This window comes from Diceros bicornis, chromosome X (genome assembly GCF_020826845.1).
Source record: "Diceros bicornis minor isolate mBicDic1 chromosome X, mDicBic1.mat.cur, whole genome shotgun sequence".
Classification (NCBI taxonomy): Eukaryota; Metazoa; Chordata; class Mammalia; order Perissodactyla; family Rhinocerotidae; genus Diceros; species Diceros bicornis.
In genome coordinates, this window is record NC_080781.1 from 133334772 (window position 1) to 133358013 (window position 23242).

A 23242-nucleotide genomic window follows, 5' to 3' on the forward strand; every position below is an offset into this window, starting at 1 on the left:
CCCAACAAATCCAAGTCTGCAAAAAAATCTCTGGAGTTGAAGGAGAACAAAGCAAGGACGGGCCTTTCAGAGGTTCTGATCCTGGGAACCGTCTCCTCAAGCTTTTTCTGCTCCTTTGTGCTTTGTTCATCCTTCAAACTAAATCCTTGGAAATTTCTATGAGACAACATTCATTTTTCTAAATGAATATTCTAAACCTAGCAAAGAATGCCACACTAGACTATGACAGCTAGAGTTCCCTGTCGTTCAACAGAGGGGCCCTGATGAGTTCCTCCCCCTTCTTTGGAGCTTGAACCATCAGCAGGACCTCTGAAGCATTGAGTGGGGGTGATGATGCACTTCTCCTGTCTGCTGTCCTCCTCTGGCCTACTATAAGAGGTGCCCAGAGTGGTAAAAACTGTTCTTATAGTAAGAAGCCATAACAGTGACAGAGTGGTCTCTAGAAAATGCTCCCTGGGTGTCTTTCACCAAGGAAGTCATTAAAAGCCCCATGGTTCCAGGTCACTACCAAACAGATGGAAAGGGGGCCAGGTGACTGGTGCCCACTGCACAGAATGTACTGTATTGTGTACAGTGTACTGTGTACAACGGCAGATGGGAAGACACAGCATGACTGTAGTAGCCAATGGCAAATCAACTGCCCCTGGGAAACAGCTCTTCCCCTTGCAGCCCCTGCTACCTTCTCAGGCAGCTCAAGTAGTGGAGCCAATGAACCATTCACCTCTCATAGATGCCACAGCAATGCTTGAAATCTCTTTGTATAAATTCCAAAAAGTTCAATGCCTTTGTAATGATTACACTTAGTGCAGGTTGATGTTTGTGAAGCTTCCTCATGGACACAGATCCTAATCTACATGTTCACCATTATTTTAATCAGGCATCACAACTGTCTTAAAATGGTTTTACATGTCAGAACAATTTTAAAAATTCATTGGCAAATATTTTTTAAATAATTTTAACCAATTAAGTTAATGACCGAAACAGTTGAGTTTTTTTAAAGTTTTGCTGTGTGACAAAAATTGACATAGAGCCACATTTATAAAACAAAAGGTGGAGAGGATGACGAATATTATTACAACTGGCAAATTTGGGCAACACAGCAGAAGCGGGACAAGGAGACTACATTGACTTCTACCATTTCAGGAAATCAAACCACTTGAATGCTTGTTCACCTTTGATTTGTTGCTTTGAGATATTGTAAATCTATATTTCTAGACACTGACTGAAATTAACCAAGAGGAAAACATAAATTCTTGTTGACTTAATTTGCTATTGAAAATTGCAGTCAATAATCATGAAAAGTAAATGGCTGCACAGTGCAATATTAGTTGTCTAAGAAAATATTAAAATTCAATTAATCTTCATTGATTAGTCTAAGACAGTAACTAAAATGAAAATCCATGACCCAATTACCATGTTAAGTAGCTAGCATAAGGTTTTAGATGTCCTGTTTTATCTTAAGACTCAGTCTATTTGATGGTGCCCATTTAATGGGTAGATAAATCAGTTTGAAAGCACAGGAGTACTTGCAGATGTCTTGTGGCAATAAGACAAAATATTTTTCAAATGGAGTTTTGTAAAGTGGAGTACATCAGTACTTCAGTATAATGACTTAAGGTCAGGAGCTTATTATGCCTTGGTGTTGGGGTAGAACATTTTGAACATATGATTTGCAATGCATCACAAAAGTATTTAGTGCATTATTTATTTCTAAGTAATGTATAAGCATAGTATTTCTTAAGAAAATATCCTTCCACTAATAGTATATTGTACCATTTATTGCATGATTGTGCAGTTAAGTTGTGGGGCAAAATAAGTAGGAAACATCCTAAAAAATGATGGGATTAAAGTCTGCATTGGATTTTCCATAAAAATATAGTTAACAGTAATCTTGAAAGGTTGCAAATATCACACTGTAGCACACTCCATTAGGCATTTGTATTTATCATGGAGTTCTGCTTCAAAGACGTGTTTATTCTTGAATACATATGTTTGCATTTATCTATAGCTATATCTATAGAGAAGGATAGCTCTCTATAGATATCTATGTCTATATGCATTTTTATATGTACTCCTTATCAGAGGTAAAGGGCCATCAACTAAAATATTACTTCAGATGAAAGTACTAGCATCATGGCAAAAATCAGAATAAAGAGAGACAAAACTTTATGACACCCTGCACTTTTTGTTTACACAGAAATAATTCATCCAGGAGAGCAAATAGAAGGAAAGAAGAAAAGCTGTTCCCTCCTCCACTTTCCCCACTGCCAGAGGACCCTCCACGCCGCAGAAATATCAGTGGCAATAATGGCCCCTTCAGTCAAGACAAAAACATCCCTACAATTGGACAGATCACCTCTACCAAGCCTAAGAGGAGTGAAGGCAAATTCTGTGCTACTTTCAAAGGGATATCCGTAAATGTAAGCATCTTAGAAGAAATATTATAAGCGTCAGGTAGAAATAAGTTGACCTAGCTTATCTAACTGAACTTGACCACATGGGGATGTTGCCAGGGGAATGGGAGAAAGAGGCAGAGAGAAAATGTAATTATGTGTGCACAAATAAACTCTATTATTTCAGATCTTGATAATTCTAACTTAGGATGAATTTTTCATTCCAGTCTTACTTCTCCAAACAGATTATTACGTAGAGACTCAGGGCCTTGGGCATCCTTTGGTCCAATCCCTTCATGTCTTGAGGGTGGGGGAAACTTCCAAAATACTGACCACAGCATCTGGCACATGGTAGGCACCCATCATTGAGTGAATGAAAGAACAAATGCATGGGACTGCCCAAGGTCACTGAACTGGGGTTGGAACTCCAAGTTACATCTTTCCACCACCATGCTTAAGCAGGTTTAAATTGTTTTAAAAAATAATGACTAAAAAGGATGGAATTTAAAAGATGACTCTGTTGCTAAAAATCACACAATTGTGGTTCTAAGCCCACTAAAGGATTACCCAGTCTTTTAGATTTTTTGCACTGCTGCTGGATTAGATAGATAATTGAGAATTTGTATCACTTTTCACATCCATACCCAATGTCTTTTCATCTGTCTCAGGTATAGGTACATGAACTGTGGAAACCATGAGCAGTAGTGTCACTAGTGAATATTAATGACAAATGTATCCGCCTTCCCATGAAAATGCATGTATATGAGGATGTAGCATCTATATGCATCTGGTCTCCTTTAGGTGTAATACAAAAAACAAATGAGTGAAAATTAATGAGTTTTCAAATATCTGGTGCCAACCTGGTGGACCCTGAACCAAAAATGCCCATTTAACACTGCATGAAACACCATGAGGCCTCTGAGCTTTAAGGATCCCAGTTTATAGTCCTTCATCATCTGAGGTGACTGAGATGACATACATATCTAGGTAAATTTCATCACTGATTAAAGAAATTGCTTTATTATGAAGTTATCATTTTCCATATGAAACTTCTGTTTGTGTATACACACATAATATTTGCATTCATGTTTAAAGATAATGTTAGGAATTAAGCCATCTATTCTAAACAGTAATTACATTATCGATTCAATTTTTCATACTGAATGTAATTAATATTATAAACTCCAACTGATGCTCTCTTCTATTGCAAGCTTTTGGAGGGCATATGCCGTATCTAGGCAGTTTTCTTTGTACAGTGCCTAGTATATAATCACAAATAATTAGGTGCTTAATATGGATGTTATTATGACAATGATAATGCTTAACAAGAATCTGCAAAGTCATTTCCACAACAGCTAAAAACTACTGGGAAAACCTGACAAATATGATTACATTTGTACCTACAAATGGATGTTCCTTCTTAAGGAAATCCCTGGGGTCCCCCATGATAGAATTGAGCACCCATTGCCTCTTCTTTACTCATTCCTTCTTTCTGTTAATGGCTTGAAATCCAGGTATATTTTTGCCCTAGCCTGAGTGTTAAGAGACTTGACACAGAGTGGTAACACTGTAACAGATTTGCACTGTGACCTTGGGCAAATTATGAAAACTCTCTGAGTCCATAAAATAAGTGGATTTGACTAGATGATCTATAAGGCTTCTTCCAACTCCAAAAGTGTTCTCAATTTTTTGCTTTCTTCTGTATTCCATTTATGCATGAATTCTTGTTTATTGACTTAATTGACGGGTGAGTGTGGACAGAGGACATGTTTATATAACTTACATGATGATGGCTGAATGCAGCCATTTCCAGTCAGATGTGCCAGGACTGACATCAATGCCATGCATGTGCTGGATGTGGCGTCTCAGGGTTCTTGTCACATATCTTGGCCATACAGACAAGAGGCACTATCTTGGCCTGCTCCACCATTTGGTCTGGGCCATCTGGCTCGGGCAGTAGAAACATGGAGCTGGCTTAGGAATTTCAGAAGGCTTCAATTTTTTTTTATGTGTTTGAGTAGAATAAAATCCATGACGATCTTTAAACTATTTTTTCCATATTAATCATAACAAGTTTTAGATGTGTAGCCTCTCAGCACGTTTATCTCAGTGAGCTCATGGTCGTAAGAATTTTTGATAATCAGGAGGTCCAGGATCAAGTGGACAAAATAGACTTTCGTGGATATAAGAAATGTTCACATTTGGCTTTTATCTTTAAAGTGATCTTTTTGACTAAGACAAGCATGCATGCATACATTCAGCAAATAACTGAGAGCACTGGGCTGTGGGGCAAGGGCGTCGGAGTGGGGGTAGTGATGTCATAAATCAGAGATGGCTCCAAGGTTCAAAGAGCTCTCAATCTAAGGTGAGCAATGAGACATGTACTCAAAGAACTGGAATGTAAAATAGCTCGTGATTGGTGTCATAGAGAAGGGATCGAGACAGACCCTTCAGATCTCTAAAGGGCCCAAGGAGGATTAAAGCTTTTCTGGCATAGTCATAAGGCAGTTTTCTTGGAGGAGAAGGCATTTGTTGCGCCAGGCCTTAATAGATGAGTAGAGTTTAGAAGCGAAGGGAAGTGATTACACAAAATGTGCTCTATCCGTTCAATGGAATGCTATTCATAAAAAGGAAGGAAATTCTGACACATGCTACAACATGGATGAACCTTGAGGACATTACGCTAAGTGAGATAAGCCAGTCACAAACAGACAGATACCATAGGATTCCACTTATATGAGGTACCTAGAGTAGTCAAATTCATAGAGAGAGAAAGTAGAAGAGTAGTTGCCAGGGGGTGGGGTGAGGGGAGAATGGGGAGTTGTTGTTTAATGGGGATAGAGTTTCAGTTTTGCAAGGTAAAAGAGTTCTGGAGATTGGTTGCACAACAATATGAATGTATTCAAGACTACTGAACTGCACACCTAAAAATGTTTCAGATGGTAAATTTGATGTTATTTGTATTTTACCACAATTTTAAAAATTAAAAAGAGTGAATTATCACAAGGCGAAAAAAATGGTAACAAAGGGAAGGCTTTTTCAACCCTAAGACTCTGCACGAAGCAAAGCAGGAAAGTGAAGAAAACGGGCTGTGTTCAGTTTGGTGAAAGTGTGGGAGGGAGTAGTGGGAGATGAGGCGGAAAGCTGAAGCCAGATTATGGAGGGCCTTACATGCCAGCAAAGGAGCTCAGCCTAGGGTTTGCATTTGGGTGCAAGGCAGGGAAATGTGTGGAGCTTTGTTTAGGAAGCTCACGCTAGCAAACAGCGGATTGAGGGTGTATTGAAAAAGCTAGCTTGGAGGTTGGGAGTCCAGCCAGGAGGCTGTTTGATTGTCTGGGTCAGAAGCCATGAGGGCCTGTACTTTGAGGCTTCAGAGTAGGAAGGGACAGATTTGAGAGATGTTGGGGAGATACAGTGAATAGAACTCTGTAATTAATTGGATAAAGGTAATGGAGAAGAAATTAAAAATGAAATGAAACAGTGATTTTCAAAGAGTTTTAGGAGCATTATCCTTTTTTGAAATGAAACAATTTACAGAACTTCAATATATAAAGCTGATTAAAACGGAGTAGCTCAGATGGAAGGCAAGGTAGAGAATACACTGATTCCAATGCTCCTAGCCCGGGGATGACCACAATGCCCTTACTGACGTGAAGTCCAGCCTTAGTGACAGGGAAGACCAGCCTGCCATTAACAGAAAAAGGGAACTGTTTTGGTTATCAATTTGATTTCAAGGAAATTTGAGGTGCTAATGGGCCATCTTGGTGGAACTATCCAGAGGTGGTCACTGCAGGTCTGGAGCTTTGGAGAGAGAGTAAGATTGAGGTTCCCATTTGGGAGTTACCTGCTTATTGTTAAATCGGTGCCAGTGCATACAGGATTGGCAAATCCTGTCAAGGTCAAGAAAGAAGAGAGCTGAGGAATGAACCTGGGGGATACCAACCTTAGGGAGATACCAACTCAGAAGAGCAGAGGGAGGAAGAGGCACCATGGCAAGTATGGTCAGGTGTAGAACAGTCAGGATCGTTCCACAGTTTCCAGGTGGGGAGGGCAGAGTCTGCTGTGGAACACAGCCCGTGGTCTCGTGACACACACAGTCACTTAATTACAAATCTTACCACCAACTTTCTTCATCTGGATTCCATTCTTTCTATGGCAACAACAGTTCAGAGTGAAACTCAGAAGTCTCTTACCCATTTGATTTTTGACCTGGTGGAAATGACCTTTCACCATCCCAAGACTTCAAAATAAGGAGGCACTCATGTGGCATTCACTCAGCCGGAAACCAGTCAAGCTCGTCACGTGAGCAAAAGGGCAGCTTCAGCCTCGGTCCCAGGGTACTGACTATTGCAGTACAGTGCCTGCTTTGCTGGCATTTACTGTGCTGAATCTGGTATTTTGTAGTGACCTGAGTACTTTACTTAGGCTAGTGCAAGTTTTCGGGCTGGTTCCCTTATCAAATATATGCACATCAGGGTCATCTCTCTCTCTCTCTCTCTCTTTCTCCCTCTGCCTCTCCCTCTCCCTCTATCTATCCTTCCCTCACTTTCCCCTTCCTCACCACCCCCCTCACACATCCCCTACTGGATTTAGACCTTTGCCAACGGCTGTCTTCATGGTATGATGAGGCTATGTAATCACAGCACCTGACTAGCTTGGTGTTTGGGGTCATCATAAAACAAAAACTGGTGATTCATGGAGTTCATAAAATATACCAGGGTCACCTATTTATCCTCAAGCTGTGTGCATTGTTTTCTTTTCTCTTGCCTTGTTTCCCAGTGTGCTTGACATTCAAAGCATTTATGAAAAGATGTTCTAAAAAGCTGAACCTAATGGAAGCCATTTGTCCTCCTTTTTCCCAGGAGGGAGACACTCCAAAAAAGGCAGGCTCTGCCACCATCACTGTCACCAACACTGCTATTGCCACTGCCACTGTCACTGCTACTGCTACTGTCACCACCACTGTCACAGCCACTGCCACTGCCACAGCCACTACCACAACCACTACCACTACCATTTCCACCATCACCTCTACCATCACTACTGGCCTCATGGATAGCAGTCACCTGGAGATGACGTCCTGGGCAGCCTTGCCCCTTCTGTCCAGCAGCACCACCAACGTCCGGAGACCCAAGCTCACTTTTGATGACTCGTATGTTGTCCCCAGATTATCATGGACACAGTTTGGGAGTGGTGAATGGGCGGTGGGGACAGTATGGCTTTTCTAGCACCATGCATGTGTCACCCAAAATAAGACCTCAGCAGCAGCTCCTATAGCCTGAAAAGTATTATCCCTCCTCCCAACGCTATCTCTATCCCCACCAAGAAATGTCTTTGGCCCATTTTAATCATGGAGCTCTGTTACTATTTCCAAAAGCAGGTGCGTAATTCTAGGTTGCTTTGTCCTCCTTTTTTACCCGTGACCTCAGATAGAAGTGTGTGCCAACAAAGAGGTTTACAGCTAGGTGTTGTTGGATCTGTTTGGACAACTGGAATGGTTGCAGTTGGTGGATGTGGTTATTTGTCCTAATGGGCCATTATGCACTTCAGATTTCATTTACAGGATTATTTCAAGGTTAGTTATTATGTGAATGATAGCATTCATCTGCCCTCTTCAAGGCATTGTACAGTAGTCTCTCCTTATCTGAGGGGGATATGTTCCAATACCCCCAGTGGATGCCTGAAACCACGGATAGTACTGAACCCTATATATACTATGTTTTTTTTTTCCTGTACACACATACCTATGATAAAGTTTAATTTGTAAATTAGGCACAGTAAGAGGTTAATGGTGCTTTGGGGCGATTATTAAGTAAAGCAAAATAAGGGTGACTTGAACACAAGCACTGCAATACCATAACAGTCGATCTGATAACCGAGATGGCTACTAAGTGACTAGAGGGCAGGTAGCATCTACAGCGTGGATGCGCTGGACAAAGGGATGATTCAGGTCCCGGGCAGGATGGAGTGAGACAGTGCGAGATGTCATCACCCTACTCCAAACCGTACACAATTTAAAACATATGAATTGTTTATTTCTGGAATTTTCCATTTAGTATTATCAGACCACAGGTAACTGAAACTACAGAAAGCAAAACCACGAATAAGGGAGAACTGCTATATAGGAATGGATTTATAGCAAAAACATTTTTGACTATTCAATCGTTTAATGAAAAGATGAAACATTGATTTCTGAAAGAGCTCATTTTGTTTGTTTAGGGTTCACAATGCTGATTATTACATGCAAGAGGCTAAGAAGCTGAAGCACAAAGCTGATGCGCTGGTAGGTTTCCTTCCTCTCACTGCTTTCCTCCCATTAAGGCATTACACTTTGCAGGAAAACAAAGAAGGCACCTTACAAGTGAGTCAAACTTTCTCATCGCTGCTCTGACATAGGGAGATCAGAGCTGGTTAATTCCTTAGCACTGTAATTCCCAAAGGTCTTTGTACCGTGTTGACCTGCCATTATTTCTTTTCCCACTGTTCTTCTTGCCCCAACTTCAGAAGCTAGATGCCATATACTATTGTTGTTTGGAAGCTGCCCTGGAGGAGGTGGGAGCTCCCGTTGGTTCCAGTAAACCAGAATTGGTGTGAGCAGGGAGAAGGTTGTTGAGGGCTGGTTAAGTGGCCTCAAAAATTGGCTTTGGGAAACTCAGTTCTGTAGAAAAAGCTCAGCTCCTTGCTGCATTTAATTACAGGTTTCCAGAGTGAGGCCCACAGTCAGGCTAGGACCCCGCACAGAGAAAGGAAGTTCTGTCATCTGGATTTCCCCAGGACACTAGGCCTCACTGTCCCTAAGGGTTTTGGCCACCTAGATTAGTGATGAGCTCTGCATGTTGAGTTGTTTGACTTGATTTATCCTCCTAACAGGGGATCTCAACCACGTGTTACAATCACTTGGGGAGCTTTAAAATAAATCTGATGCCCAGGCCACACCCCAGACAAATGGAATCAGAATTCCCGAGACTGGGACCAAGGCATGGATATTAAGCTCCCCAGATAATTCCAAAGTGCAGCCAAGATTGAGAACCACTGCCCTAGAGAAGGTCCTAAATTCAGGCTCCTCTCCTTTGACTAAACCCCAGCACAGTTAGAAGTCTCAGTTCAACCGCACTGTGTTAAAAAAAAATATCCTCCGTCGTTGTATTGTGTCCATCCAGGACTTAGCTGTCACATGGTGTTTGACACTGGGAAGGCTGTAATGGAGTACCACAGCAGTCTCTGTACTATGACTTGTGTGTGGCCCTTGCATCTACCGCTTCCCTACTTTCTGTCATTTTCCCACTGTGGTCCAGATTGCTCAGCTGTTGTCTGCAGCTAACCTTTCTTTGGTGTGAACTGTCCCTTGGAAACACTTATTCCCTGCTCCTACAGACAAAAATGACAACACAGGCTGGGTACAAGCTCCATGAGACATGCCAGGAAGACTGCGCCTGTGACAACTGCATGGGCGGCCAGAGATTTGAAAGGCATTGGGCAAGTGCTGCTGGCTTGAAGACTAAAGGTTTTCTCTAAATGCCTTCAACTCTGCAGCACTGCAGAAGGGCTCTGGAGTTTGCCCTCTGTCAAAATCAGGGCAAGGGAGCACATAGATATTCTCCTGACAAGCTGGTCCATGAGCTGATGAAGACCAGGATGCACATGTGAGATCATGTAGGTGAAATGTTAGAAGAACTGAGAAAAATCAGAGCCACAGAGATTCATACATATGATTAAGAATCAACATCACTCTCTATCTTCCAGGGTTGTATTTACGTTCTCCCAAAATCACTTTTGGTATAATCCATTTAGAGAATGCATTTTTAATTGGGGAGATTTTGCCCCCATGGGGGCAAAAATTGGTTTGAGGAGGGTGAGGTGAAAAAGTCTTGGATATTGCAATGGTGTGCAACCCTCCAAAGGGCCACAGTACACAAAGAGATAATCAATATATCTTTGGTATTAAAGTTTCAGTGGGAGTGTGTGAAAAAAATTTCTAAAAAAGCTCCATTGGTGGGGATGGGGGGGTAGTGATAACAAAAAAAAAGGGTTGAGAAACACTCATTTAAAGGAAGATATCTTTGCTAGGCTTGTCTCTATACCAGAGATGGAAGCCCCCTTGTAGTTCAAGCCCTTCATTTTATGGATGGGGAAACTGAGGGCCAGGAAGAGGGTATGACCTGGCCACTAATTGCCACTATGGTCATGTAATTTTCTCTGTGGACCTCAGTTTCTCTTTTTGGAAAAAGAGAGGTTTGAGCTAGGAGATCTTTAAGGATCCTTCCAGATATGGGTTTGTGAATGAAAAGTCACTTTCAAAAATCAGGATGTAAAGATTCATTTTCACATGAGAGAACCAGTCAGAGCCAAATGACCTAAGGAAATTATCTTGTAAGGCAAGAGAAGAAGGAGATAGTTTGCACATACACACACGAGTTTTCATAAAATCACTGTGAATTTGGTTGAAACCGATATGTTTTCCACGATGGCTTACAGGAAGGAAACCACAGAATTCCTGCAGTACATAAAAGCTGAAGAATATTTATTGTAAAGAGAGTCATTTACAACAAGAGATTCTGCAGGACCTGTAACTCATCATTTTATAGTTGTACTTAATCCTTTGCTAGAGACAGCTACTCTACCATTTTGAGAATTGAAACCTTCACAGTTGCATAGAAAATATTTTTATAAAAGGTATATAAGAAAATTAAAATAGCTAAATCTGCATTATGTTGAATCTTTTACATGAAATTCCCTATTAGTGGAATTCTTACATCCGGCTATCAAAAATTGAAAAAGTTAAATACTGTTATAAAATACTCACTATAAAAATGTCATATATAATATTCATTACACATAAAAAAGAAATCAGTATGTCTAAGTCAGTTTAATCGTGACCATTATCAGGGCTAAAAGCTTTTGCAATAAAATTTTACTAAACTAAAATATTTAGTAATGCTATATTTTTCGACTTTTTGACACACTATTTCAGACCATCATTTACAAGGAAAGTGATGTGATTATTGTCAACAGTCACACTGCAGCTTCACATTTTTCATGACAATAGCATCAATTTGTTACTCTTCTCCTGGGGGTGGGGTTGATGTGCTCACAAAGAGTTGCAAGCAAAGACTGTATGTGTTAGTTGTTCCGGAGGCTTATAAAAAGCAGAGTTTCATTGCAAGCTTTGTGTATAGGACAATACAATGAGCAGTCTAAATAAATTTAATGAATTGAAACTAGTCAAGGCAGTGATTTGCATTCAGGTCCACCACAAAAATCATAACAACAACAATAATACACAAGTACATGATAATACCACCATACATGATACCTTGGCTGTGTTTTTCTCTTCTCAACCAGCCTCAGTGTCATGACAATAGAACCTTAAATCAGCTATGTTATTGTGAATACAAATTCATACATTGTCCCCACTCTATATCAGAGTTTCTCAATGTTGGCACTATTGACATCATGGGCGGAGTAATTCTCTATTATGGGGCTGTCTTGTGCACTGTGGGATGTTTAGCAGCATCTCTGGTCCCTGGCCACCAGAAGCCCCCTGTCCCTAATGGTGACAACCAAAAATGTCTCCAGACATTACCAAATGTTCCCTGGGGAAGGGGTGCAAAATTGCCCCAGGTTGAGAACCACTCCTTCATATGAGGGAGAAAAGAGGGAATACCATGTTGACGAGTGATCTTCCTGTTTCAGTTCGAGAAATTTGGCAAAGCCGTGAATTATGCGGATGCAGCTCTGTCCTTCACCGAATGTGGCAATGCGATGGAGCGCGACCCTCTGGAAGCAAAGTCTCCGTATACCATGTACTCCGAGACTGTGGAGCTCCTCAGGTTAATGGCCTTTCTGCAGCCATCTTCCTAAGCTCGTTTCAGTCATAATTAGAAGCTGCTATGTTTTTTAAAAATATCATTTCCACATAGTAATGATTTGTCCAAGGCATCTTCTTCTTAGAAGTCATCATTAGTTCTTGCCATTTTATTAATGTCATGGAAAATTTATAATTGATGGACACTGCTTTTATAAATTATTCCCTTCGGAGGTTATAATGTGCGTGTTATAATTTGCAATATTCATAAATTTAAAATGGAAACATAGTGGGTGGAAGTATAATAATTTCACCGTTTGGCATCGACACTTGTCTTTCAGAGTGTAGATTTATAATTCAAAAAAAGTGGTGCCATCCAGATCTCTGTTACAAACCATGTTGTCTAAGAGTTTCTGCCTTGGTTATTAAAAAGGGAGGGGGCATTGTTCCAATACAAAGTTGGTGTTTAAGGCTGCAGCTGTGGAGTGGACTTTCCATGCATTTGGAATTTAAGGGAAATGGACAAGGTGGTAGCAGGGGGCAAGGTGGAGATGAGAGGATGAGAACAGGAGAGGGTATATTACCTACACAGATTATTGGTTTCATTTGCATTTTAAATGAAATTTTATGGCCTGTTGGTCTTGGTGGAGTAGAATTTGTGGGTAATCAAAAAATTTCCTGGAAGAAAGGGCAAGAGAAGAAATAATATCCATTCTAGAGTTTTTCAGTAACCTGCAGATATTTGAAAAATAATTTCATCCACCTCTGAATAGTGGATAAGCACCATCATTCACTGGATGGACTAAATAATTGCTTTTGATTCAATGAGCAGTTCTTCACCTGATAGGGCCTCTTATCCTAGTCACCTCTGGCTCGATTAATTGCTTAATAGATAATGCCAGGCCTGGTTTTTACTATGTTACTTGTATCTGCATAAACTGTTACAAATCTGAGCACACTTGTACCTAAACCTTCAGACAAATCTTGGACAAATTTAACATGCATATTTTCCCAGGAAAGCATACCAAAAGATCAAAAGAATGGGTACTATTACTAAAAAAGAAAAAAAAACTATGCTCACATACAATGAGAAGATTTAGTTAAAACCACAAAAGTAGGGAGATTATGAGGAAAGCTCCAGCCTTGCCTTGCCAGGCCAATCAGCCATCTTTGGCTTTTCGCTGCTCTGAGGTAAAGTCTCTCTCTGACACTTTATGCACTGTGAAAGCCACCACCACCGTTCTGTAGCTTTTAAGGAGAAACTGATTTCTCAGTGTCTAATCGAGGCTGCCTGCAATTTTCAAACATGTACAAGATGAAAATTCTGGTAAAAATTATAAGGATTCAAAATTGAGGGGAAACATTAATGAAAAAACATGAAGAAAATCAGTGCCCTCTATTCATCCAAAAATGCAAATTAAAACAAGGCACTTTTTAAATTAACAAGAAAATGTAAAAATACTAATACCAAGTGTTAGCACACATGCAAAAATAATGGTATGGTGAACTGGGCCTCTCCTATGCTGCTGGTGGGGGTGGAAATTGATCATTGTAAATTGAGAGCAATTGGGCACTGTGTAGGAAAACCTATGCAAGTGAGAATCCACATCTTTTGAGCCAGTAATTCAACTTCCGGAAATTTGAATTTCTTGTACTGAAGAAAATAATTGTAAGAGTAGAACAACTTATCTGTACAGTGTTCAGTTTGGCATATATTATAGCATACAATTAGAAGTGCACCAAATAGTCAATAATAGAAGAGTAATTAATTACATTGTAGTACACTCACCAGAATGCTTTGCAGCCATTGAAATGCAGTAATGATGGAGCCTATGTGGCTGCACGAAAATGTTTACAATATGATGTTAAAGTAAAAGCAAGCTACAGAATTATATATACACTACATTTCTGACCGTGAAAAGCATGTTTCTGCATGTGGACCAACCTAAGAAGGGAAATGAGATCATAGCTGTAATAGAGGGGTAAAATTATGGGTGTTTTCCCTCTCTATATATTTTTCTTTCTTATTAATTTTCATTTAGGAAAACACGTGCTCTCTTAAAAATATAAAAGCAAAATTTCAAATTTCGTTTTTGGTCAAAATGTAATGTGAATCATTGAGTAATATTGATTTCCATTAAAAAACCTTCTCCCTTAATTGTTCACAAAAAAAAAAATTCTTTTTTTTAAGCACAGTTTTTTTTTTTTTTTTTTCATTACGTGATAGATTACTCCCCATAGGAGTATATTTCAGTGGAACCTGGTGAAAGTCAATGGAGAATTTATGGACATTCACTTTAAAGTCAATATTTTTCAACTTTATTTTGAGTTAATTGTCGATTCACATGCAATTGTAATAAATGATACAGAAAGTTCTTGTGTACCCTTCACCCGGTTTCCCCCAATAGTAATATCTTGCATAACTATAGTACAGTATCATGACCAGGACATTGACATTGATACAATCTGTAGACTTTATTCGGATTTCATCTGTTTTGGCTTTTTTTTTTCCAGATTTCACCAGTTTTACATGCACTCTTTTGTGTGTCTCCTTTCTCTCTCTCTCTCTCTCTCTCTCTCTCTCTCTATATATATATATATATATATATATATTTTTTTTTTTTTTTACCTTTTCTGTAAAGTTGTGTGTGTATAATTTTTTTTTTGAGAGAAACTTCAGTTGGGAATAAAATGAGCTAAAGCAACTAGGTCTTCTGGTCCATTTAGGCAATCGAAGCTCCACTATCAAGTCACTTCAAAAGTGGTTGCAATTAGAGGGTGACTGTGATATGAACATAGTTTTTAGTAGTGTAATATTATGCTGAAGAGATTTTTATTACTCTCTCCCCGACAGTATGCTGGCTACAGTGAGAGCACTCCATTTTCTTCATTCAAGTAATTATAGTTGCTCTGAGCCTGGGGAATCTGCAATAGAAATGTATTTTTGAAAACAAGTGGGGCATCACAATGACTTGACATTTCAGTGATCCAACTGTCAAAGACAGTTAGATTTATTACATAATAAAAATCCTTTTGCTTAATATTGCAACAACAGGAGGGACCCACATCAAGTGCACAGGCCCTTTTGTTGGAAAATGTTCACCCAACAGAACTAGAGCAATAACCAGGAAAGCAGGGTAGATAGAGTATGCTGAGGGGGCACAGAGTCTTGCGGGGCAAGCCCAGGGGTGCTGGTTTTCTGGGGAGGCTGCTGAAAATGAGGAGTCCATGGTGCAAGCACAGCATCTCTGCAGGCTTTCCATTGCCTTCTCGTAAATGAGAACTAGTCTAGGCTGCCTGCACACTTGCAGCCTCCTTCTGCAACACTGAACTCCATTACTTATTCCACCACAAGTACCTGTGAAATTGCATTAAAGCTCAGACAATGATTTTATGCAATGAATTGATTTTCAAGGGTCTAAATGCCCAGAATGGAATGTGTTCAGCTAGAAGAAAAAAAAATGGAAACTACTCAACCTTTGGTCACTCCAGTGTGGAACGGTAACAATTAAAGAGAATGGAAAGACAAAATATACAAGCACCATAAATTAAGGGCGCTTAGACCTTCAAATGCTATGAAATTGACCTTCCCTTAAAAAAAACAAAACCACTTTCTATAGGAATGTATTCCAAACCTGAGACATTAGAAAATACCATTTTAACTGTGTGATTGTGGCCTCCCTCCCCATGCTCGTGTCAGACACAGTTGTATATTATTTACTTCATCTGGCATAAACTCAGCTGAGACTGACATTTGTGTCCACCTCTCATTGAAAAGCAATAATGTTGTTTAGCTAGAGTGTTCCTAGAAACAGTATTTTGCCAGCATTTATACACACGTCAAAATAACAGTAATTCCACAGCACTGTCCTAGAATGTGGGCTCCGGTTTTAGCTGACTTCTCCAGAGCTAACTTCTGTATGTCACATCAGTGCTATCGTGGTGCTCTTTCTATCATCATTTTGTATATGTTTTCGGGAAAGCTCGCTTTTGCCCACATGCCTTTGTCAGTCCTCCTGCCCAGAGCAAAGGTGGGGTTAACGCATTCAGGAGATGACAATGGCAGTGACTTTGGGGCTTTCTGAAGGGTAATACAGATTCCACGTGAGCTTGTCCTTTCTCTTCAAAGGTATGCAATGAGGCTGAAGAACTTTGCAAGCCCCTTGGCTTCGGACGGGGACAAAAAGCTGGCAGTATTATGGTAAGTCTCATGGAGGCCACAAGGAAATAGCTGAAATGTCGCAGAAGGATTAGAAAACTCCAGATCAACTTAAGCTGCTTACCTCAGATCATTATTCTTGTTTTCCATTAAACTATTAAAGGATAACTAATGGATTTCTTCAGTCACTGACTAAACATTTACTCTCCTAATTTATACCCTTATCAAGATGGGATTTTAATGCCTACCCCTTCTCTTAATTTTTTTTTTTACTTATGTTCCTCAGTAACCATAGGAGAGTAACTACAAAACATAAATCAGCATTTTTTTTACAGTTTATAGGTTTCATTAAGCATTGACATTAACATAATCCTTTCCTCATCACCACAGCTACCGATGTTTATCACTTCTCTACTTGCGGATGTTTAAACTGAAGAAGGACCATGCTATGAAGTACTCCAGATCACTGATGGAATATTTTAAGGTAATCTTTATTTTGTATAATTTATAGGTACTGGGTGAATAAAATCACTAAGGAGATATGGCAGGCATGTTACTAAATGTCAAGATTGTTGTTGCCAAAGGGTTAACCTCCCTCATCCCGGCCGGCCATGGTCCTCCCACCTCTGCTTGGGGCTCAGTGGAGAGCTTAGGTTTGATTTGATTCCAAGGAGAGAAGATACAATTGTGCAATCCCCTGATTATTCTCCAGACTGACCAAATGGCCCTTGGCAGTCAGGCGGATGAGGCCTTCTGTCCCACCGTGCACAGTGGACCCACTAGGGGACACAGCTTGTGGCTGTGGCTGTGGCCAGTCTTGTGTCAAAGGAGAAGCCATCCCAGAAATTTCTCAGCAGTGAGAGAAGTCACTGTGGCCACTCTGGGCTCTGGGAGGACTTTCACACCCCTGGGAGCCCTTTGGCCATGGGGAGTCTTGGAGTGTGGTGGTTGCACTTTAAGACAAACAAACACATAGGGACAGAGATTGGATTGGTGGTTACCAGAGGGGAAGGGGGGAGGGAGGAGGGTGAAAGGGATAATTCGGTACATGTGTGTGGTGATGGGTTGTAATTAGTATTTTGGTGGTGAACATGATGTAATCTATGCAGAAATAGAAGTACAATGATGTACACTTGAAATTTTTACAATGTCATAAACCAATGTTACTGCAATAAACAAAAAATTAAAAAAAAAAGAAGACAACTGAATGCTTTGGTTACCAAAATAAACACATAAACAACAAACCAACAAATTAATAATTAAATCCATCATCTAGGGAGCTGGAGTTTGTTTAATTTTCAAGCAAAAAAAGATATTTCAACTGCAAAAACGCAATGCCAAAATTTGGGAATGAGCCTGGATAAAAACTGCAAGCAGCAGCCTGGTGCTAGGCCTGGCCACTGTACCAGTTGTCACTGGCTTGAGGATCCATGGGGCTTCTGCTGCCTCTGTCCCCCAACACTGGTCATGATTTATTTATTTATTTGTGTGTGTACGTGTGTGTGAGGAAGATCAGCCCTGAGCTAACATCCACGCTAATCCTCCTCTTTTTGCTGAGGAAGACCGGCTCTGAGCTAACATCTATTGCCAATCCTCCTCATTTTTTCCCCAAAGCCCCAGTAGATTGCTGTATGTGGGACGCGGCCTCAGCATGGCCGGACAAGCGGTGCATCGGTGTGCGCCCGGGATCCGACCCCAGGCCGCCAGTAGCAGAGTGCACGCACTTAACCACTAAGCCACGGGGCTAGCCCCATGATTTAGAGTTAAGAAGACTCAAGGTTCCTTCTGCTGGGCACATTTCAAAAGAAAAGGACAATTTTATTATTATTTTTTTTTGCCAAGTGCATGAGACTGCTTGGCCAAATTGCACCAAAGCAGTTGTTGGAAGCGAATCAAATCTTGACCTTACATCAAACATCCAAACCCGGTGAGTGGTGGTGCAGAGCTGTATGAGGACATTGGTGGTAGAGAAAAAGAGCAAGTTCACCAGCTATTATGTGTTGTGGCCATAATGCCATAAAGCTAGTGCTCATGTAGATGGACAGCGTCAAATACAACAGCTCCCCATCCCTTCGTATGTCTACAGTCTCAACCTATGCACTAGAAAGGTGGTTCTTGAACTTGAGTGGGCCTCCGAATCCCCTGGAGGGCTTGTGAAACGAGAGTGCTGGATCCCATCCCCATAGTGTCTTGATTCTGTAGGCCTGGAACAGGGCCCAAGAATTGGCATTTCTAACAAGTTCCCAGCTGCTGCTGACGCTGTTGGTCTTGTGATCACAAGCCACTTTGAGAGCCACTACTCTAGTATCTGTCCTCTTTGGCCTATCGTGTGTAGCTTTCAGGGCATTGCAACATACCAAACAGATGTTGCATAACTCACTCCTCTGGCGGTGCATTGAGCTTCTTTGAGGTTAAAAACTCGAGTCTGCAGAATGCACTGCACATGTGGGTCTCTGATGCTCTAGAGAAATGGTGTATTCTCATTGGGCTTCTGAAAATGCAGACTCTCTCCCTAGCACACCTTTTGCAAAGGAGGCTGGGCTGTAACCCAAGAGGCAGAGGAGGAGCATAACTGGGGCTGTGACTGTGAAAAGACAGGCCTGAGTCAGGCTCAATGCTCAATGCCACAGGCGTCCTGGCCTGGTGCTGTTTGGTTTCAACCTGGTGAGGGCATTATAATGAGCTAGATTACTGTCCTATTTTAGTGGCGCTAAGTGTCAGACTTCCCTTGCTCCACAAGTGTATGACCTCGAAAATACAGGAGGCTGATTCTTTAAACCAGCCCAGTGCCATCAGAGGGAAAAACAATGTTTAGTGTTCCATTGCAATGCAGCCCTGAACCAGTTGTACTGCTCACCAGGGAAAACTGTCAGCCATGAGGATTTGCATGTAAAGAGAGCAAATCAAGGTGATTCACGAAAAAACAAACCAAAAGGTTTGTTATATCCCTGTAACATTCCTGGGATATCAGAAACTGCAGCCCACGCTGCATCCCAGGGAAAAAGTTTGCAACTGGAGTGAAAGGTGAAAAGCTTGTCTGTACTCTGAAGAGCTTGTTTTGCAGAATAAATTTCAGATGAGGATAATTAAACCACTTCTTGGAGAACCGAGTCTGATTTCAGTGGACCTTCTAGTATATAAGATCTTTCACCAAGTGACGTCCATGGTCCTGATTGGAGTCCACTAATTATCCTAACCAGTTATTTTCATTGAATATGCATCGTGGTTTGCTGACGTGCACATACACCCCAGCTCTGCTAAGGAAACAGGAGGCATCCCAAAATGCTGCAATCAATATTAATGTCCTCGAAATCACATTTCCATCTGTTTCTGAATTAATAAAACACAAAATAGATATCCTTATTTCCCTCTCTTTCTCTCTTTTTTAGCAAAATGCTTCGAAAGTCACTCAGATACCATCTCCATGGGTAGGCAATGGAAAGTAAGTATCTTGTGAAAATTGCTTTTTCATGAAAATCGGTGATTTAATAGACCCTAAATATTTTGTATTGACAACTCAGGAGCGAAGGTCAATTCTGAGACTGCAGTTATTTTTGTGCACACAAAATTCTAGTCAGGTTTCAGCTAATGGCAGGACAGAAAAGTTTAACATGATGTGATTCCAAATTTCTTTAACTATTTGATCTTGAAGCCAAATTATGGCCATAAAAATATCTGTTAATGAGATGGCAAGCACCATGCCATTTCAGAGAGGCAGGGTAAAGTTAACTCCACTGCAGTGATTTTTCAATGATTCATTCAGTAATGAAAGACCAATGAAATATTCATTGATATATGGTAAGTGCTGTTTAATAAAACCAAAGTCATAATAGTGCAGAAAATGTGAAGGCACTTAGTCAGCCAATTATCTGAGCCTTCATGATGATTTTTATATTAATACTAAAATACCCTGACCTAAAATATAAAAGCAACTACTATAATGCTGATCTAAGGCTCGATGAACTCACCCATTCCTGTGGCCATATTTCGAGCTCTAGGTGCTTGGGCCAGCTCAGTAGAGTGAGTCAGAAACCCATTGACCTGGTCCTGAGGCTGCCTTTAGCTCCCAGGGTAAGCTAAGTGAGTCCCTTCCTCTCTCTGGGCTCCTTTTTCCATCTCTAAAATGAAAGGTCTGGACCCGATGACTTCTGGGGGCCATCTGAAGAGATGTTCTTTCTAGGAGGGAGATTTGGAATCCTAGTTCTGGCTCAGCCATGAACTGGCCATGCACCTACGCTTACTTACTTGAGCATCAGTTTCTCCTCTGATCCTAATACCTCCCTCACTACCCCAAGCCTGCTTCCCACCATTAATCAGAAGGGAAACTAGATTACTGTGGATACATACTTTCACAAAGAGCTGCTTTTTCCATTTTTCTTCATTTCAAAATTCTTGCACCTCTGATCAAAACACTTTCTTCAGAGTTAAATAGTCTCCTCTGCCACTTTATAAGTAACTACAAAGCATACTCCCAAAGCAGTGGCACAATGAACTCTACTTTGAGATCATAAAAACATTCAGAGTGAGGGAACAGATCCATTAAAAACTACGCATGAACTCAATTACTATATTGAAAGGAAGTACCATTTAAATTGTTGAATTAGGTCTTACTCTTATATTGATGAACAAAAGTGAAAGAATGCTTCTCTCTAAAAGTTCAGAAAATAAAAATAACTATTGAAAGGCCCAGAGATCACTGTGAAAAATTTTTTTTTTAATTCTGAAACAAAAGAATTCAAACACATCCTAAGCTTGTGAAGTCACATTAAAAGCTTCCTGAAATGATTTTTTAAGCAGCTTCTGTCTGTAGAAAGCACACTCCCTCGGGTAGGCCCTAGAGCTTTTGAATGAGGCAACTTAGAATGGTTGCCCAGGATTACGTCTCATTCATTCAGCAAACACTTTGGGTGTATTTCCATACACGGGGTTGAGGACAAAGCTGAATTTTATGCGACACCTGCACTCTAGAAACACACAGTCCAGTGGAAGGAGGTGACAGGTATGAACAGACTTCTGTGGAAACCCAAGAGAAAGGGAGCTTGGGCCTTCCTGGTTGGTCAGGGAGGGCTTCTTGTCTGCAAGCAAGACTATAGCCTGGTTTCTCCAGTGGTTGAGGATGGCTGGCCCCACACAGGGCTTCTCACAGCACTTTCCAGAAGCAGCACCCTCTGCCTTAAAGCATTGAGGGAAGAAAGTGTAACAAAGCAGTTGGAAGAAGGAGAAGAAAAATCTGTTCAGTATAGAGCAGGGGTAGGCAAACTTTTTCTGTAAAGATCTAGAGTACATGTTTTGGAGTCTGCTGGCCAAGAGGCAAAACTGAGGCTGTTATATAGAAAGAATATAAAAGAGAAAACAAATTTCCACAAAGATTTTGCTGATGAAATTAAAAATACAATGACAATTAAGTACAATTTTTATAATATAAGTCTGCTAAGGAGAAAAATGGAATTTTGTTTAAATAACATTTTGCTTAATTGAGGTTCAAAGTTAGTGCTCCCTTTCATCAAATTGATTGCAAATGTTCGTCTTTTCAAACCATTTGTAGCTCACAGGCCATTCAGAAGCAGGTGGTAAGCCAGATTTTCTGACCCTTGATATAGAGTCATGGAAACCACATTGTGGAGAGCTGTAAAGGGCAGAGCGAGAATCTCAAATGTCACACAGAGAGACTAAAAAGAAAGAGGGCTAGGAAGGCTATGGGACTGTGAAAGAAGGAGGCCATTGGAGGCCTTTAGAAGAGCTGCTTCAGTAGACAGGTGGATGTGGATGCCGTATTGAAAAGGTTAAAAGAGAAGGGTTATCTCCACTTGTTTGAGACATTGGCCAGTAAAAGGATTGCAAGGAGTCTGGTGGTCACTGGAGGGAACATCCGCATCAACCAAAACTTATCTCCAAGCTTAGGGAGGGCTGTACCTGTGTGAAGGTAGATGAGGTACCTATGGGCCTGGGGAGAGCAGTGGAAACAAGCTGATGTGGACACAAGGGTGAAGGTAGAGGTGGATACCCATGTCAGGTGAAATCTTTGGTAGAGTTTGGAAGACTTTGAGGTGACATAGTGAAATGGAAGGAAAATGGACTTTGGAGGAAAACAGACCTGCTTTCAAATCCTGGCTCTTCAAATAATTTGCTGTGTGGCCCTCAGAAAGAAGCTGAATTTCTCTGAGCCCTTTTGTCACTTCTGAAACAGTGGCAGCAGAAACTCCCTCGGAGAGTTGTCCTGAGGCTTAAGGATAATATCGGTGAAGCCCACAGTACTATGCTTGGTGAACGGTAACTTTAACAAATGGTGGCTGCTGCCACTGGCAAAGTTTTTGTTATCATTGTTACCTTTTGAAGTTGGAAAGCACAAGTGGATCCCACCCCTACTCCCACAGCCCTTTTCTATACTTCACTTTTGGCCCTTACCCTAGATTTCCAGAAATTGATGGATTCTGCTCCCCTATTAGACTATTAGCTCTTTTCAATAAAGAGCCATTCATTCTTTCATTCACCAAATATTACGTACCTACTATGTACGAGACGCTCTGCCAAGCACTTTGCAAACATATCCCCTATCCTTGTGCTGTACATTGTTCTCTTTCTTCCCTCTCCAGAGCACTTTATATGTAGTATATACTAAATAATAAGAGAGGGATGGCTAGAAGGCAATTTAGTCATTTATTTTGCTGGTATTCATTAAGTACATACTATGTGCACCAGGCACTGTTCTGAATGCTGGGGTACAGCAGTGGATGAAGTAGACAAAAATCCCTGCCCTCATCAGAGTCACATTTTGTTGGAGGAGAAAGACCATAAAAAATATGCAGTATGCTAGAGGATGATAAATGTCATAGAGCAATTTGAAAGAAGGAAGAGGATAGAAAGGGCTGCTGGGGATAGGGGAGG

General features: G+C 40.8%; 1 protein-coding gene across 4 annotated transcripts in view; it reads left to right on the forward strand.

Annotated features, from left to right (window-relative positions):
- AFF2 (ALF transcription elongation factor 2) overlaps nt 1-23242 on the forward strand; it is a 470917-nt gene that overhangs the window by 439651 nt on the left and 8024 nt on the right. For all 4 annotated transcript variants that reach the window (XM_058534870.1, XM_058534867.1, XM_058534866.1 and 1 more), the window contains 7 exons: nt 2198-2420; nt 7256-7545; nt 8613-8676; nt 12087-12223; nt 16328-16399; nt 16748-16841; nt 19747-19799. In XM_058534870.1, the coding sequence (XP_058390853.1) occupies nt 2198-2420; nt 7256-7545; nt 8613-8676; nt 12087-12223; nt 16328-16399; nt 16748-16841; nt 19747-19799 (933 nt within the window). The remainder of the gene's footprint in view (nt 1-2197; nt 2421-7255; nt 7546-8612; nt 8677-12086; nt 12224-16327; nt 16400-16747; nt 16842-19746; nt 19800-23242) is intronic.